The 17,617-nt window shown below is 42.2% G+C and overlaps 1 protein-coding gene across 4 annotated transcripts in view; it reads left to right on the top strand.

The window, feature by feature from the left end:
• LOC306854015 (LIM domain kinase 1-like) overlaps positions 1-17,617 on the top strand; it is a 78,342-nt gene that overhangs the window by 56,731 nt on the left and 3,994 nt on the right. For all 4 annotated transcript variants that reach the window (XM_079391793.1, XM_079391795.1, XM_079391794.1 and 1 more), the window contains 12 exons: positions 3,030-3,139; positions 4,873-5,070; positions 5,505-5,610; positions 5,797-5,984; positions 6,210-6,396; positions 7,718-7,804; positions 8,655-8,786; positions 8,983-9,042; positions 9,540-9,605; positions 10,192-10,357; positions 10,736-10,791; positions 10,939-11,096. In XM_079391793.1, the coding sequence (XP_079247919.1) occupies positions 3,030-3,139; positions 4,873-5,070; positions 5,505-5,610; positions 5,797-5,984; positions 6,210-6,396; positions 7,718-7,804; positions 8,655-8,786; positions 8,983-9,042; positions 9,540-9,605; positions 10,192-10,357; positions 10,736-10,791; positions 10,939-11,096 (1,514 nt within the window). The remainder of the gene's footprint in view (positions 1-3,029; positions 3,140-4,872; positions 5,071-5,504; positions 5,611-5,796; positions 5,985-6,209; positions 6,397-7,717; positions 7,805-8,654; positions 8,787-8,982; positions 9,043-9,539; positions 9,606-10,191; positions 10,358-10,735; positions 10,792-10,938; positions 11,097-17,617) is intronic.

The raw sequence follows: 17,617 nt of genomic DNA on the forward strand, positions 1-17,617 counted from the left end.
TCCTTGACTGGTTACGGGTCACAGTGTTTGTGTGTCGCTGATGTCTGAGGCTCTAACAGCACAGACACACTCGTCCTTGCATTCCTTCATTTAGCACAGACTCAGAAAACATCAGTTAAACATCAAACCCATGACATTAGCACTGCTAGTGCTGTTTTAGTACTTTTGAAATCTGGCAGAAAAAAAACCCTTAAAATATGCTGTTTATTTACCATAATATTGTGCTGCGTAGAACACCATATTTAATGGGATGCTATTTAACACAAGGCTGTGAGGAGGACAGGCATACAGTAGGTTTAACCGGTTCAGTGCTTTATTATCATTTGCTAGTCTCTTTGGATAAAAGCACGTGATAAATGTGAAGTGCAGTCGGTTTAATAGTGTGTTCTGTCTAAGGTCAAGTGCAGTTTTCAGAGCGGATCTATCAGGCTGTATGCCTTCGTTCACATCAATCACGCATGGTTTCGGCTCTGATCGAATGTTGTGTTATAGCAGCAATAACAGTAGGATGCTCGGAGGGTTTGTGAGCGTGTCAGATTACCCCAGAGCAGCTTCACCTTGAGCTGGAGCTTGTGTGACATCATTAATGAAACTGTGTTGCTGAACATGAAGTGAGTGTGACCTTAAGGTGGTGAATTCCAGTCTTTCTCATTTTAAAATCACTCTTCCCACATGTGTCATTTCAGCCCAGTTGTTAACAAGCATACAGTAACACAGGCAACATAAAGGATGAGTCAACCTGCTTAACCACAGCTCTTTCTAATCAGAGAATCAGATTCAGATGCTGTTTGTTTGGAAATGTTTCCAGACACTGTACCAGGACATGGTTTTCTTCAGCGGTGTGTCATGGATTCATGTCTTCTGTCCTAAAGCGGATCGTCCATCAGTGACACAACAGAAGATCTCATGGTGATCACATGCAGTGTGGAATCTTCTAGAAACGTTCCTTGCATGAAAGCTGTGCTGCTTTCCCAATAACAGTGTCACGAATCTGGTCCATGCTCTCCTGGTTTACCACCACCAGAGGTCACCCATTCACCACATTGACTCTCACACTACACAGCACACTGGACTCCATTTCCCACTATGCATTGCACAGATCACAGCTGTCACCATTTACTCATCACACGTACCTGATGCTCATTTCACAATCACACACACTATTTAAACCATGGACTTCCTCAGCATCAGGGCCGAGTATTGTTAGCGTATATCACTCATCTAGAGATAGCAACTTTACAGAGCCATTCTTATAGTCTTAGTCTTGCCTTGTTTTCCTGCCGTGTCTGACCCTGCCCGTGTTTTCTGGATTTACCCCTTTGCCTTGCCGTTTGGACTGTGTTTGCTCCCCGTTTGGATTATTGCTGCCGTCTCTGGATTATCTCTCTGCCTTGCCCCTTCGGATACTGTTCGCTGATCGTCGACCCACGCTTGCTCCACGGATTACTCTGTCTTGCCCTTGCCATACCTGTTTGCCACTGTCTGACCCTGCCTGTTTACCGACCATGTTTTCTAATAAAGCTTTGCATATGGATCCGCACGTCTCACGTCTCGTCAGCCCCGTAACAAACAGCATGGGGGAGATGGGGGATTTCTGCTGATTTATTTACAAAACAATGTCCATAACTGAATCGAAAGTCAATGTCAGGCAGCAAATGATGTTCAAGTCTTATTTTACACAGCAAGTTAATGAGGGACTCTACATTTAGTCATTTAGCAGATGCTTTTATCCAAAGTGACTTATAAATGAGCACAATCGTAGCAGTCAAAACCAACAAAAGAGCTATAACAACTGGCAGTTAGCTTAACGCAGTACACGTAACACGTTTCTTTTATTATTATATAAAATTAATTGTATAATAAATAAAAAGAAAACAAATAGAATACAAAATGAATAGAGAAGTTTTTTTTTAGGAAACAAGCAGTTAGTAAATGAATAGTTTGTTTAAGAATAGAATTAGAATAGAGAGTGCTAAAGTTCGAGGGTCAAATACAGATGCAAGATATGACTCTATAGATGAGTTGTGTGTAGCGTTCAGGTGTGTGTGTTCAGGTGTGTGTGTCGGTGGTCTGTTTTCTGTGTTGGTCGAGAGCTACAGAAATGAGGAAGCGGTGGGCAAACAGTCACGTCACTGGAGAATCCGTCTAAAGGCGTCATTCACACTTCAATTAGCCCTCTCTTTTGATTCAAAAAATGGACAAACTCTGTTAAACAATTGAGTATGCATCTAAGATCATGTCATCATTCATTGTGATGTTTCATATTTGAAAAAAAACACCAAAAAGCTGTTGCATGAGAAGCCTTTGCCAAAAGGTGGTCTTACAATATGGTTGTGTAATGACATTTCTCAAAATAATTTGATCCCATAAGTCATATTTAAAAATCTCTAAACATCATTGCATTGCGTAGCAAAATATCAAAGCTACAAGAATAGCATGAGCACACATTTGACCTAATGCACAGATCTCATACTGTTAGTAGTGTTGTTATAAAGAATAGATGGAGTTTGTCATCGCTGACTTCATCAAGAGATGAGACTTGATATAATGTTTATATGACATTTATTGAAGTTATTATTATTTAATAGTGCATGGAAACAAGGACGAGTCTGATCGTGTTTGTAGATAAACTAGACTGTCATTATTAGATCATCTTCAGTTTCAGGCTGGACTCTGTTTCGAATGTCTCTTCTTTTATATGGAAATCGATGCAAATGAAAGTTCAGTGTAATGAACGTGAAGAGACGTCTGTGTATAGATGTATGTGAGTGTAATGAGTGTTTCTCTGATTACTGTGAAGGATTTCACTATTCTCCACCATAAGATGACATGCACAATCATTCAGAAGTCATTTTCTCTCTGGCTGATCCATTACTGACGGGTGAACCTACAGCTAGAACAGAATGAGTGAATGAATGAATGAGAGACACACTCTCTCAGCAAACACTCTGATATTGATCAGTGATGCTGCAGAAGATCCTTCAGCCTCGGCACAGAACGGCTCTGATCTCAGTGTTTGTGTGCTCCAGGTCGCCGGAGAACAGAAGTATCACCCAGAATGCTTCACCTGCCTGAGCTGCCGGGCGTTCATCGGTGATGGAGACACGTATGCTCTGGTGGAGCGGTCCAAACTCTACTGGTGAGTGACAGCGGCTGTCAGTTACCTTCACACTGTTCACATGACAAACGGCTCCGGTTCTTGTTCTTGACTCGAGTGTGTGCATTATGGGTTATTAGTATGTGCTGCTGTGTGGGATCTTCATACCGTGCCATCACTAATGTTTCCCAGCGGAGTGACCATAGACCTTCATATGGAGCTGTGAAAGCTTTATTCATGGGAAAAACACTGAGACTTCAATAAGCTGCTCAATAAAACATTAGTTTGAGTTTTTTCTAAGAACTGGCAATTCTGCAAATAAATAAATAAACGAATAAATAATAACAACAACAGTTACTGGAGCAATATGTTGAAATACAGTTTGATCATTTGAATCAGCTGGTACACATAGCATGATGTACGAATATGATTTGAGCCAGAACAGCATATTAATAAATCACTAATAAACCTAGTAAGTGTTGTTGTGATGTTTAGCATAAAATATGGGGACATCTGGCTTTAATTTCAGCTTTGCTTTCCAAAACTTATGTAAAAAACGGGAACACTTGTAGATTAGGGAACACTATTCACTGTTGACTTGTTGCTCGTATATGGACTGTTTATTAGTACTTATAAAGCACTCATTAATGCACGTGCATATTCTAGATCCCTTAACCCTACCGCATACCCAAGCATAGCTACTACAACAACTACCTTACTTCCTATCAATAAGCAGCAAATTAAGAGTTGATTGAGGGAAAACTGTTAATAGTAATAGTAGCGCTGTCAAATCATTAATCGTGGTTGATCGCATCCAAAATAAAGTTTTTGTTTACATAATATATTTGTGCGTACTGTGTATGTTTATTATGCATATATAAATACACACACATGCATTTATTTAGAAAATATTTACATGTATTTACATGCATATATTTATATTCATATAATTTATGATAATAAATGAGGAGAAACCCGAGATTATTGTCTTTAACCCCTCAGATTCATCGACTGTTTCTGAACCAAATCTTGGGTTATCCTCGTGTTAAGCATTACGTGAAAACCTGGGGTGGTATTAGATGAACATCTGAAGTATAGGCAGATACATCCTGTGGTCAAATCATCCTGCTCTTGTCTAAAGCTAAGACTTTTCTTTCTTTTAAACTGTTGAGAAAGTGATTCATGCTTTTATTGCTTCTAGACTAGATCACTGTAACTCACTCTATGCTGGGATTAGTCAGACAGCTTTATCCCGATTACAGTTGGTTCAGAAAATTGCCAATTTATATTATTTATAAATATGTTTTATATACAGTATAAACATGACATATGTATTTTATATACACATAATAAATATACGCAGTACACACATTATGTAAACAAAAACTTTATTTTGAATGCAATTAATTTAATCGTTATGAATTGAATTGCGATTAATCGTTTGAATGACTAGTGAGCCCTTATCAACTTACTTCTGTAATCATCACACAGATTTATGACTGAACTGTTTCATGGCAGCTCAGATACTGTTTAACTAGTTCTTATATTAAGCATTATACGCAGATGTTTGCTAATGTTAATAAATAAAAGTATAAAGTCACCAGATTGTTTGACATCTTGTCCTTAAAACATGATATAAACTTCTAAAATCATGTTCCCGTGTGATCTCATTGAGTGATGTCTGGCATGTTTTGTGATGATGTGATGGAGAGAGTCTGTGAGGATGGGACATGAGCTCTTCTGCTGATGTAATGATCGGCTGTGTCTCCCTCTAGTGGACACTGTTATTATCAGACGATCGTGACTCCGGTCACCCTGCCTGACTCGCCCTGCTCCAGGATTCCTCACACGGTCACGCTAGTGTCCATTCCTGCCTCCACCGATGGGAACCGAGGCTTTTCTGTGTCCATCGATCAGGGCTCCAGTCCCAACGGCTTCAGCCCCGAACACACACACACCATCAGAGTCGCTGAGTGAGTGTGCAAACACAGACACACAGCTGGGATCTGCTCACTTAGACCTCAACACAAACAGAACATGAGAATCGCTGACTGTGTAAGAGCTTCTGTGATGATCCGGCTCAGTTCATGCAGCTCCATCACAGCTCTTATGCTGATCATTTACTTTAATGACAACAACACTGATGCATTTACAGATCAATAACTAGGAGTGCAATATAGGTATGACTGATAACTCATATCAGATGTGTTTGATATTTTTGCGTAGAATTTACCAGCATACAGAAAACTATTTGAATGTGGGGGGGGGGAATAAAGACTGATGATGATCTGCCAGTATCCAGACTAAAGATACAAGTGATGATCAGCAGAAGTCTGGCCAATCATGTAGTTCCATTAGAAATCTTGTGTTCCTTCATGTCTTCATGGGCTTTTCTCTGTGTGTTTAGAGTGGACCCAGAGTGCATCAGTCCAGACGTCAAGAACTCTATTCATATTGGCGACCGGATCCTGGAGATCAATGGAACCCCAATCCAGAACGTTCCTCTGGACGAGGTGAATAAAACCCTTGTGCAGATGATTCACACCTATGTGACGGCTTTATTCTATGGAGCGACAGTTAGATTGACTGCAAACGGACTGCAATTCATGCATTCATTCATGTTTCTGGCCCTCATGAGTGTGTTTGTCTCAAAGCCTTGTGTGTGTGTGTGTGTGTGTGTGTGTGTGTGTGTGTGTCAGATTGATCTGCTGATCCAGGAGACCAGTCGTCTGCTGCAGCTGACCATTGAACACGACCCTCATGATCACGGCCCCTCTGAGGACCAGGTGGACGGGCCGTCACCCCTGTCTGAGGGGCCCAGTCCCATCACGCCCATCACACGGCCGCCCAGCCAGGACTTTAACAGCCTGCGCTCGCGGATCATCACGTCAGTAAAGCACACCATGCTTTTGCTGTGGCTACAGTTAGTTACGCACACGTATCACAGACAGCCGGTGTTTGTTAAGTCAGGAATCATTTGTTCTTGTGCTTGATCACCGGCTCGATGTGTGTGTTTGGTCCATTTAGTTGTCATCGGCTGTTGTGATGCATGTTATGCTACGTGAGTTTTTCAAGGCTGATTTTAACACAGTGGATGTGTGTGTTTGCGCAGGCGCAGCTACAGTATTGATAAATCCCCGTGCTCCAGTAACACTCCGTCTCCACTGTCTCTGAAGAAAGACATCGGCCGCTCGGAGTCGCTGCGCGTCGTGTCCAACCCCACGCACCGAATATTCAGAGCATCCGACCTGATCCACGGAGAGGTTCTGGGTAAGGGCTGCTTCGGACAGGCCATAAAGGTGAGCACACACTCTCTGTCCTTACTACACACACACACACACTCTCTGTCCCATACACTGTAGAAAAGTGAAGCCAAAATGCCCCAGATTTGGCAGCTATCTTTTATGTCATTTGGAGGCTGAGTCTGCAGCAGTGATCATGTGCTGGAGCTGCGGGATCAAACTCCCATAGACCCGATCGCAAGCTCACAATCATGACACCACATCCCATTTTTCAAATCATCAAATAACTACCTAAAAGCAAACTATAAAAATGAACATTTATTTGAAGTGTAATTTGATTATAGTTTGGCTTGCATCCCATTCGTTTACCCATTGGAGTGGGCGGGGTTTACGAGCTATACAGCAGCCAGCCAGCAGGGGGCGAAAATAATGTTTTGGCTTCACTTTTTCAAGACGTGCAGCACACTTGGGGCCTGTCCAAACACCCACACTTGCGGTCTTTGCACTAGACCACTTGTCTACTTACATGATGTATTTCCTGTGTTTGGCACAAGTGTTCAAGTGGGCATGAAGATCAGAATATGTGTACTTGTCATTACCTGATGGGACACATTAATAGTGTTGTAAAATAAGTGTTTATATAGCTATATTTAGAATTTTTAAAATGATCCTCTAAATGCCTGTTCAGTGGTCTCTATAACAGATGACATGATTTACTAATTACAGTGCTTCCAATTAAGTGATAGAAAACCGTTGCAAATGTTGTGCAAAATACACACTCATCTTCGCACCAATAAAATGTACAACATTTTATTTTACTACCAAATTATATGCAATATGTAATTATCAATATTTAACGTACAGTGGAAAGGTCTCGTGAGATCTTAGCAATAAATCTCACAACTGATTTCTAGAATATGCTGGGTTATGCTCCTGAGCAGTGTTCAAGCATGCATGTATTACATACAATTAACACAAATACCTTTTTTGTTTAAATAGAAATGGAACATTACTGTAATTAGTGCCTGAGATATAGTCATTTGACTTTTTTTATTTAATATTATCTTAAGACATCATAACTGTTGGTAAAGAAATAGACGTTATAAATGTGTTAGTAATGAATGAATGATTGATCAATGAATCATTCTCAATAATGATGTGTGAACACTGCAGCAGCCACATGCTGGAAACGCTCTTCTCTGCAGAATGCACTGCTTCACGGTCTCGTGTTAAATGTCAGTATATACTGCGAGCATACTGTATACTCAGACTCCACACAGCAGACTGTGGCAGATGCAGCAGGATAAAGTACAGAACGAGTCTGATAGCACTGTCAGCGTCTCATCAGTGTGTGTGTGTGTGTGTGTGTGATGGTCAGGTGACTCACAGAGAGACGGGAGAGGTGATGGTGATGAAGGAACTCATTCGATTCGACGAGGAAACACAGAGGACCTTCCTCAAAGAGGTGATGACACACACACACACACACACACACAAACACGCAACACATCTAGTTTGGACGACAGGTTTTCTGAGACACTGTTAGAGTGTATTTGACACACATCTGGAGGAGCACTGATCATTTGCACATCATCTGAAGCTGAATAAATAATCTCTCCATTGATGTATGGTTTGTTATGATAGGACAATATTTGTCTGAGATACAACTATTTGAAAATCTGGAATCTGAGGGAGCAAAAAAATCTAAATATTGAGAAAATCTCCTTTAAAGTTGTTCAAATGAAGTTCTTAGCAATGCATATTACTAATCAAAAATGAAGTTTTTATATATTTACAGTAGAAAATTTACTAAATATCTTCATGGAACATGATCTTAATATCCTAATGATTTTTGTCATAAAAGAGAAATGTATAATTTTGATCCATACAATGTATTGTTGTCTATTGCTACAAATATACCTGTGTTACTGATGACTGCTTCTGTGCTGCAGGGACACATGTATAAGTGTATCATTGACGCATCGATACCAAACACAGTAAATGCTGTGCTGCCCGTCATCAGAATGAACATTATTAGACCTTCCATACACTGCTTTCGTGTGTGTGTGTGTGTGTGTGTGTGTGTGTGTGCGTGCGTGTGTGTGTGTGTATGTGCGTGTGTGTGTGTGTGCGTGTGTGCGTGTGTGTGCGTGTGTGTGTGCGTGCGTGTGTGTGTGTGTGTGTGTGTGTGTGTGTGTGTGTGTGTGTGCGTGTGCGTGCGTGCGTGTGTGCGTGTGTGTGTGTGTGATTTGAACAGGTTTAGTTTACGCTCTGTTATTGCAGATGTGTGTGTGATTATTGCTCTGTGTGTTCAGGTGAAGGTCATGAGATGCTTGGATCATCCCAATGTGCTGAAGTTCATCGGCGTCCTCTACAAAGACAAGCGGCTCAACTTCATCGCTGAGTACATCAGAGGAGGAACGCTGAGAGACATCATCAAGAATATGGTGTGTGTGAACTATATGCCTGAAGTGATCATGTAAAGCACGTCTCATGCTCAGGACAGTTTGGACCGTGCTCTTTCCCGCAGCAGCTCATGTTTTCAGCATCACAGCTCTGCACATACCACTGCTCTCATGCTGCACTGTTGTAAGGCTTTATGAATATTGTCTTTCTGAATGTGAATGTGTCTGATCTGTGCAGGACAGCGATTATCCATGGAAACAGAGAGTGAGTTTTGCCAAGGACATTTCCTCTGGGATGGTGAGTCAGTGCTGCCCTCATCTGGACACTGAGCCGGCGTCACATGACTGCTGGTCACAGGCTTCATTTCAAACGGCTTTAAATGCTTTCTCTAATACTTCAGTAGTTATTTTACATTCATATTTTATGAGCTAAAAGGGTGAAAAACTTCAAAAGAAATGGTGAAACTGTTTTGTTATTGTTGTTGTTCATGAAAACTAAACCTACATTAAAACATTAACATATTTAGAAAAACAGACTGAGCTAAAAAAATAATTTGGACTCCAAAACTGAAATAAACTGTAAATACCACATATTCATTTTAGTTTTAGTTTATAATGCACAGTGTATTATAAAATGTTAAAAACTAAACTAGAAACAAACAAAAACTTTGATTTAAAACAATAATGATGAAAAACAAAATCAATTCAAATTAAAAATGTGAAACAAACAATCAAAAATCACTGCGGTGAATGATGTCAGCACCTGAGTGAAATCTCTCTCATTCTGTGCCTCAGGCGTACCTGCACTCCATGAACATCATCCACCGAGACCTCAACTCACACAACTGCCTGGTCACAGAGGTGTGTGTGTGTGAGAGTGTGTGTGTGTGTGTGTGTGTGTGTGTGTGTGTGAGTGTGTGTGTGTGTGTGTGTGTGTGTGTGTGAGTGTGTGTGTGTGTGTGTGTGTGTGTGTGTGTGTGTGTGTGTGTGTGTGTGTGTGTGTGTGTGTGTGTGTGTGTGTGAGAGTGTTTGTGTGTGAGTGTGTGTGTGAGAGTGTTTGTGTGTGAGTGTGTGTGTGTGTGTGTGTGTGAGAGTGTTTGTGTGTGAGTGTGAGTGTGCGTGTGTGTGTGTGTGTGTGTTGTTTTTTGTGTTGTTTTGTGTCACATTTTTGTTTTTATATTGAGAGTTTTTTAGTCTGCATATATAGGCAGCTCTTGACGTGTAATCTTGTCAAGGCTGAGTTATTTTAATCATCTATCAGATGTGCTTGGCTGAGTTATTCTCTGTTAGAGGTTGAGTGTTTGATACACATTAGAGGTCTGTATTAGCGCAGTGTGGCAATCACATTTAGCTGAAGAGTTAAAGATTAAAGTTCCTGTGCTCTGCGTCTATAGATCACTGTAGTTTTAGTCAGTGTGTTGATTGTTGATTTTCCTGCTCTTGACAGAATAACAGTGTTGTTGTGGCTGATTTCGGACTGTCCCGACTCATGGTGGAGGACAAGAATCAGAAGGTGTCGTCAGGACAGATCCCGGGCGTGAGGAAACCCGACAGGAGAAAGAGATACACCGTGGTGGGAAACCCATACTGGATGGCTCCAGAGATGATTCACGGTCAGAGACCACAGGCTTTATCATCCGTCTCTTATTAACATATTATTCTGTGTTGTGTTCTTACAGAGGGCGCTTGTGCTGTTTTAGGATGAATCATATTTTAGAGAAGATTTAGTAAAAGTGCCAAGTTCTTAGAAATCATGTGTAAAATCATGTTTGTCTCCTAAATGTAAAAAGTAATTGAATACTTTCCTTACACCTTGAATGTGAGTGCACACATCATTATTTAAAAAAAAAGGTTTCAAACATATATATTTGTTATTTTATTTATTCCATTTGATGAACCTGAACTTGCAGGTTAAAAGATGCAAACAGACAAAATGGTTAAAATGTCAGTGTGTGAGACTGATGTTAGCGGTTTGTCCATCTGGTCCTCAGGGAAGAGCTACGATGAGAAGGTGGACATCTTCTCGTTTGGCATCATGCTGTGTGAGGTGAGTGTGCATGCTGTAAACCGCTCTCTAACATCAGGCTGTGGGCTCTGTGTTTAATGAGAAACGCTGTGAGTTACTCCGTCATTACAGAGGAAGCTGTGGTTGAGGGACGCTCTGTTCTGAGTCCGTCTCTCCTCTCTGTCTCAGATTATCGGCCGAGTCAACGCCGATCCCGACTTCTTGCCCCGCGCCATGGATTTTGGGCTGAACGTGAAGGAGTTTTTGGAGGATCACTGCCCGCCTGACTGCCCGGCCGCTTTCTTCCCCATGACGGCGCTCTGCTGCGATCTGGACGCTGAGAAACGGTTAGACTATCCAGCACTAACATAACATGTGCATCTGAACATTAATATAAACTATCGATTCAAGTTCTTCATCTAATTAATTACATGATGTGCTGATTAATTAACTGCAAATTAATCGCACATCAATTTTGTCTGAAAAAAGATCAAAAGATCATTTAAAGTCATTGTGTTACATCAGAAAAGCATTGTATAGACATTACAAAAAGGTAGCTTGAGAAATAAATATTTTGATTCAGCATTGCATATACTATGATAACAAATGGGTATCAATGGGGTTTTTAAAAATAAATACATAAATATTGAAATATGAAATGATTAAAAGAAGATGAAATGATCATCTAAATTTGAAACTCATACTGCCAGTAGGTGGCAGCGAGGCACTTAATGAGTGATTCGTTCAAACAGCTGATTCAGTTCAGAAATGGAGCAAGCTACTGTCTTTATGAATGAATCATTGACTTGTTAAAAAACATGTATTCATTCAGTAATGAATCACTGCTGTGTGTTGATCAGAGACGCTCAACAGTTCTGCTGTGGCTTTATAGTAATATTTTTGTTTGCAGCAATATTGACAATATAAATCAATCTCACATTTGCAGTGATGCAGATATTGGGGAATCAGCACTCTTGCTGGTGTGATATTACTAATCTCTATCAAATGATATAAATATAAGAGGAAGAGCATTTTTGCCCTCATTTATTGAATTTTTGGCTCATATAACAGCATTCTGATTGACTCCCACAACACACAGTCAGTCAGTCGTCCTGCATCATGTCATATTAATCACACAAAATGAACATGACAGGGATGCACGATATTAGATGTTTGCCAATATCCGATATACCAATATTTTTCAACTAATTTTAGGTGATAGCCAATGCCTATACTGATATACAGTTGGGCAAAAAAGTATTTAGTCAGCCACCAATTGTGCAAGTTCTCCCACTTAAAAAGATGAGAGAGGCCTGTAATTTCCATCATAGGTACACTTCAACTATGAGAGACAGAATGGAGGGAAAGAATCCAGGAAATCACATTGTAGGATTTTTAAAGAATTTATTGGTAAATTCCTCGGTAAAATAAGTATTTGGTCACCTACAAACACGCAATATTTCTGGCTCTCACAGACCTGTAACTTCTTCTTTAAGAGGCTCCTCTGTCCTCCACTCGTTACCTGTATTAATGGCACCTGTTTGAACTGGTTATCAGTATAAAGACACCTGTCCACAACCTCAAACAGTCACACTCCAAACTCCACTATGGCCAAGACCAAAGAGCTGTCGAAGGACACCAGAAACAAAATTGTAGACCTGCACCAGGCTGGGAAGACTGAATCTGCAATAGGCAAGCAGCTTGGTGCGAAGAAATCAACTGTGGGAGCAATTATTAGAAAATGGAAGACATACAAGACCACTGATAATCTCCCTCGATCTGGGGCTCCACGCAAGATCTCACCCCGTGGGGTCAAAATGATCACAATAACGGTGAGAAAAAATCCCAGAACCACACGGGGGGCCTAGTGAATGACCTGCAGAGAGCTGGGACCAAAGTAACAAAGGCTACCATCAGTAACACACTACACCGCCAGGGACTCAAATCCTACAGTGCCAGACGTGTCCCCCTGCTTAAGCCAGTACATGTCCGGCCCGTCTGAAGCTTGCTAGAGAGCATTTGGATGATCCAGAAGAGGATTGGGAGAATGTCATATGGTCAGATGAAACCAAAATAGAACTTTTTGGTAAAAACTCAACTCGTCGTGTTTGGAGGAGAAGCAATGCTGAGTTGCATCCAAAGAACACCATACCTACTGTGAAGCATGGGGGTGGAAACATAATGTTTTGGGGCTGTTTTTCTGCAAAGGGACCAGGACGACTGATCCGTGTAAAGGAAAGAATGAATGGGGCCATGTATCGTGAGATTTTGAGTGAAAACCTCCTTCCATCAGCAAGGGCATTGAAGATGAAACGTGGCTGGGTCTTTCAGCATGACAATGATCCCAAACACACCGCCCGGGCAACGAAGGAGTGGCTTCGTAAGAAGCATTTCAAGGTCCTGGAGTGGCCTAGCCAGTCTCCAGATCTCAACCCCATAGAACATCTTTGGAGGGAGTTGAAAGTCCGTGTTGCCCAGCGACAGACCCAAAACATCACTGCTCTAGAGGAGATCTGCATGGAGGAATGGGCCAAAATACCAGAAACAGTGTGTGGAAACCTTGTGAAGACTTACAGAAAACGTTTGACCTCTGTCATTGCCAACAAAGGGTATATAACAAAGTATTGAGATGAACTTTTGTTATTGACCAAATACTTATTTTCAACCATAATTTGCAAATAAATTCTTTAAAAATCCTACAATGTGATTTCCTGGATTCTTTCCCCCCATTCTGTCTCTCATAGTTGAAGTGTACCTATGATGGAAATTACAGACCTCTCTCATCATTAAGTGGGAGAACTTGCACAATTGGTGGCTGACTAAATACTGTTTTGCCCAACGGTTTATTTCCCTTTGTTTTGAAACTACTCCGAAACAGTCTCTCCTGTGCAGAAATTATAAACAAATTATAAACAATCTTTTTCTTGTTTTTAATGACAGTACATTAAAGCCTTGAAAATAACTGTAATAAAATCCATTTCTGCTGTGTTGTTGTTTGTTTGTTTTTTCTCAGACAGTGGAAACCTTAATATTTTATTTGTGGATTTAACATTAATAGATGGTCTAAAGCAAAAGAGCTCTACAATTTCTAAAAGTCTTTCAAAGCTCCTATATTTAAGTTTTCATAACCCATTTGAAAAAAAAACATCTTACTGAATAAATCTGAATAAATTAAATGATTTAATTAAGTGTCATGTTTGTGATTTTATTCATGTAAGCTATAGGCCCTTTTTGTGCCGACGTCACAATTACATCACAGCGCTAGCTGGAGGCTAAACGAAGCGAAAACTGGAGGCGGCCGATTCAAACCAGCGCAGAAGGAGCTTAAAATAGCATCTTGTTGTGATGTTGGGTGCCAGAATCGATGTTGTAGAGGCTCAAATTAGAAATTTTAAGGCATGCCTGATGCCACTGCCAGACAAAAAAACGACCACAGCTGTGGTGAAACGAGATAAAACGAACGGACTGGACAGAAACCATCGTCAAAAATGCTCACATTTGCAGCGCACACTTCTTTTCAGAGAAGGTTAAATAAAGTATTGTCTTTTGTTGTTATGGGCGCGTCTAAAGATTTCTTAAGCATCTCACTATGTCGTGTGTGTGTGTGTGTGTGTGTGTGTGTGTGTGTGTGTGTGTGTGTGTGTGTGTGTGTGTGTGTAAAACAACACACTGAGTTTGTCTTAACTATATTAGATGTGAGTCACTCAACCGAAGCGAATTCTGGTTTCGTCGATTAAAGTTAACCTTTTCAAATAACAATCAGAGTCCCGGACAGTGCATCTAAACCTTGCATATGCAGGTAAAATCGGAATTTTTCCAGTTATTGTTAAAAAAAACAAGCATTAGTGAAGCGGTCAGTGGAATCTTTCTGCCTCCAGCTAAGCTCCGCCCACAGAAAAACGTCACAATGTTTACTAACAGAAAAAGGGTCTATAGCTTCTGAGCTTTAAATCAAAACAGACTCTTGATTTTATGATAGCAATACTGCTGTATTTATTTATTTATTGTGTGTGTGTGTGTGTTCACTGCTGTGTGTGTGTTCACTGCTGTGTGTGTGTGTGTGTGTGTGTGTGTGTGTTCACTGCTGTGTGTGTGTGTGTGTGTGTGTGTGTGTTCACTGCTGTGTGTGTGTGTGTGTGTGTGTTCACGGTGTGTGTGTGTGTGTGTGTGTGTGTGTGTGTGTGTGTTCACTGCTGTGTGTGTGTGTTCACTGCTGTGTGTGTGTTCACTGCTGTGTGTGTGTTCACTGCTGTGTGTGTGTGTGTGTGTGTGTGTTCACGGTGTGTGTGTGTGTTCACTGCTGTGTGTGTGTTCACTGCTGTGTGTGTGTGTGTTCACGGTGTGTGTGTGTGTTTACTGCTGTGTGTGTGTTCACTGCTGTGTGTGTGTGTGTTCACTGCTGTGTGTGTGTGTTCACGGTGTGTGTGTGTGTGTGTTCACGGTGTGTGTGTGTTCACTGCTGTGTGTGTGTTCACAGTGTGTGTGTGTGTGTGTTCACTGCTGTGTGTGTGTGTGTGTTCACGGTGTGTGTGTGTGTGTGTGTTCACTGCTGTGTGTGTGTGTTCACTGCTGTGTGTGTGTGTTCACGGTGTGTGTGTGTGTTCACTGCTGTGTGTGTGTTCACTGCTGTGTGTGTGTGTGTTCACGGTGTGTGTGTGTGTGTGTGTGTTCACTGCTGTGTGTGTGTTCACTGCTGTGTGTGTGTGTGTGTTCACGGTGTGTGTGTGTGTGTTCACGGTGTGTGTGTGTTCACTGCTGTGTGTGTGTGTGTTCACGGTGTGTGTGTGTGTGTGTGTTCACTGCTGTGTGTGTGTGTGTGTGTTCACGGTGTGTGTGTGTTCACTGCTGTGTGTGTGTGTTCACGGTGTGTGTGTGTGTTCACTGCTGTGTGTGTGTGTTCACTGCTGTGTGTGTGTGTGTTCACGGTGTGTGTGTGTGTTCACTGCTGTGTGTGTGTTCACTGCTGTGTGTGTGTGTGTTCACGGTGTGTGTGTGTTCACTGCTGTGTGTGTGTGTTCACTGCTGTGTGTGTGTGTTCACGGTGTGTGTGTGTGTTCACTGCTGTGTGTGTGTTCACTGCTGTGTGTGTGTTCACTGCTGTGTGTGTGTGTGTTCACGGTGTGTGTGTGTGTGTTCACTGCTGTGTGTGTGTGTGTGTTCACGGTGTGTGTGTGTTCACTGCTGTGTGTGTGTGTTCACTGCTGTGTGTGTGTGTTCACGGTGTGTGTGTGTGTTCACTGCTGTGTGTGTGTTCACTGCTGTGTGTGTGTTCACTGCTGTGTGTGTGTGTGTTCACGGTGTGTGTGTGTGTGTGTGTTCACTGCTGTGTGTGTGTTCACTGCTGTGTGTGTGTGTGTTCACGGTGTGTGTGTGTGTGTTCACGGTGTGTGTGTGTTCACTGCTGTGTGTGTGTGTGTGTTCACGGTGTGTGTGTGTGTGTGTGTGTTCACTGCTGTGTGTGTGTGTGTGTTCACGGTGTGTGTGTGTGTGTTCACGGTGTGTGTGTGTTCACTGCTGTGTGTGTGTGTGTTCACGGTGTGTGTGTGTGTGTTCACTGCTGTGTGTGTGTGTGTGTGTTCACGGTGTGTGTGTGTTCACTGCTGTGTGTGTGTGTTCACTGCTGTGTGTGTGTGTTCACGGTGTGTGTGTGTGTTCACTTCTGTGTGTGTGTTCACTGCTGTGTGTGTGTGTGTGTTCATGGTGTGTGTGTGTTCACTGCTGTGTGTGTGTGTGTGTGTTCACGGTGTGTGTGTGTTCACTGCTGTGTGTGTGTTCACTGCTGTGTGTGTTTGTTCACTGCTGTGTGTGTGTTCACTGCTGTGTGTGTGTTCACTGCTGTGTGTGTGTGTGTTCACGGTGTGTGTGTGTGTTCACTGCTGTGTGTGTGTTCACTGCTGTGTGTGTGTGTTCACGCTGTGTGTGTGTGTGTTCATGGTGTGTGTGTGTTCACTGCTGTGTGTGTGTGTGTGTGTGTGTGTTCACGGTGTGTGTGTGTTCACTGCTGTGTGTGTGTTCACTGCTGTGTGTGTGTGTGTTCACTGCTGTGTGTGTGTGTGTTCACTGCTGTGTGTGTGTGTTCACTGCTGTGTGTGTGTTCACTGCTGTGTGTGTGTGTTCACGGTGTGTGTGTGTTCACTGCTGTGTGTGTGTGTGTTCACGGTGTGTGTGTGTGTTCACTGCTGTGTGTGTGTTCACGGTGTGTGTGTGTTCACTGCTGTGTGTGTGTGTTCACTGCTGTGTGTGTGTGTGTTCACGGTGTGTGTGTGTGTGTTCACTTCTGTGTGTGTGTTCACTGCTGTGTGTGTGTGTGTTCATGGTGTGTGTGTGTTCACTGCTGTGTGTGTGTGTGTGTGTTCACGGTGTGTGTGTGTTCACTGCTGTGTGTGTGTTCACTGCTGTGTGTGTGTGTGTTCACTGCTGTGTGTGTGTTCACTGCTGTGTGTGTGTGTGTGTTCACTGCTGTGTGTGTGTTCACTGCTGTGTGTGTGTGTGTTCACGGTGTGTGTGTGTTCACTGCTGTGTGTGTGTGCTCACTGCTGTATGTGTGTTCACTGCTGTGTGTGTGTGTTCACTGCTGTGTGTGTGTTCACTGCTGTGTGTGTGTGTGTGTGTGTGTTCACGGTGTGTGTGTGTGTGTGTGTGTGTTCACTGCTGTGTGTGTGTTCACGGTGTGTGTGTGTGTTCACTGCTGTGTGTGTGTTCACTGCTGTGTGTGTGTGTGTGTGTGTGTTCACGGTGTGTGTGTGTGTTCACTGCTGTGTGTGTGTTCACTGCTGTGTGTGTGTGTGTGTGTGTTCACGGTGTGTGTGTGTGTTCACTGCTGTGTGTGTGTGTGTGTTCACTGCTGTGTGTGTGTGTTCACGGTGTG

Source organism: Barbus barbus (assembly GCF_936440315.1).
Source record: "Barbus barbus genome assembly, chromosome: 34".
Taxonomy (NCBI): domain Eukaryota; kingdom Metazoa; phylum Chordata; class Actinopteri; order Cypriniformes; family Cyprinidae; genus Barbus; species Barbus barbus.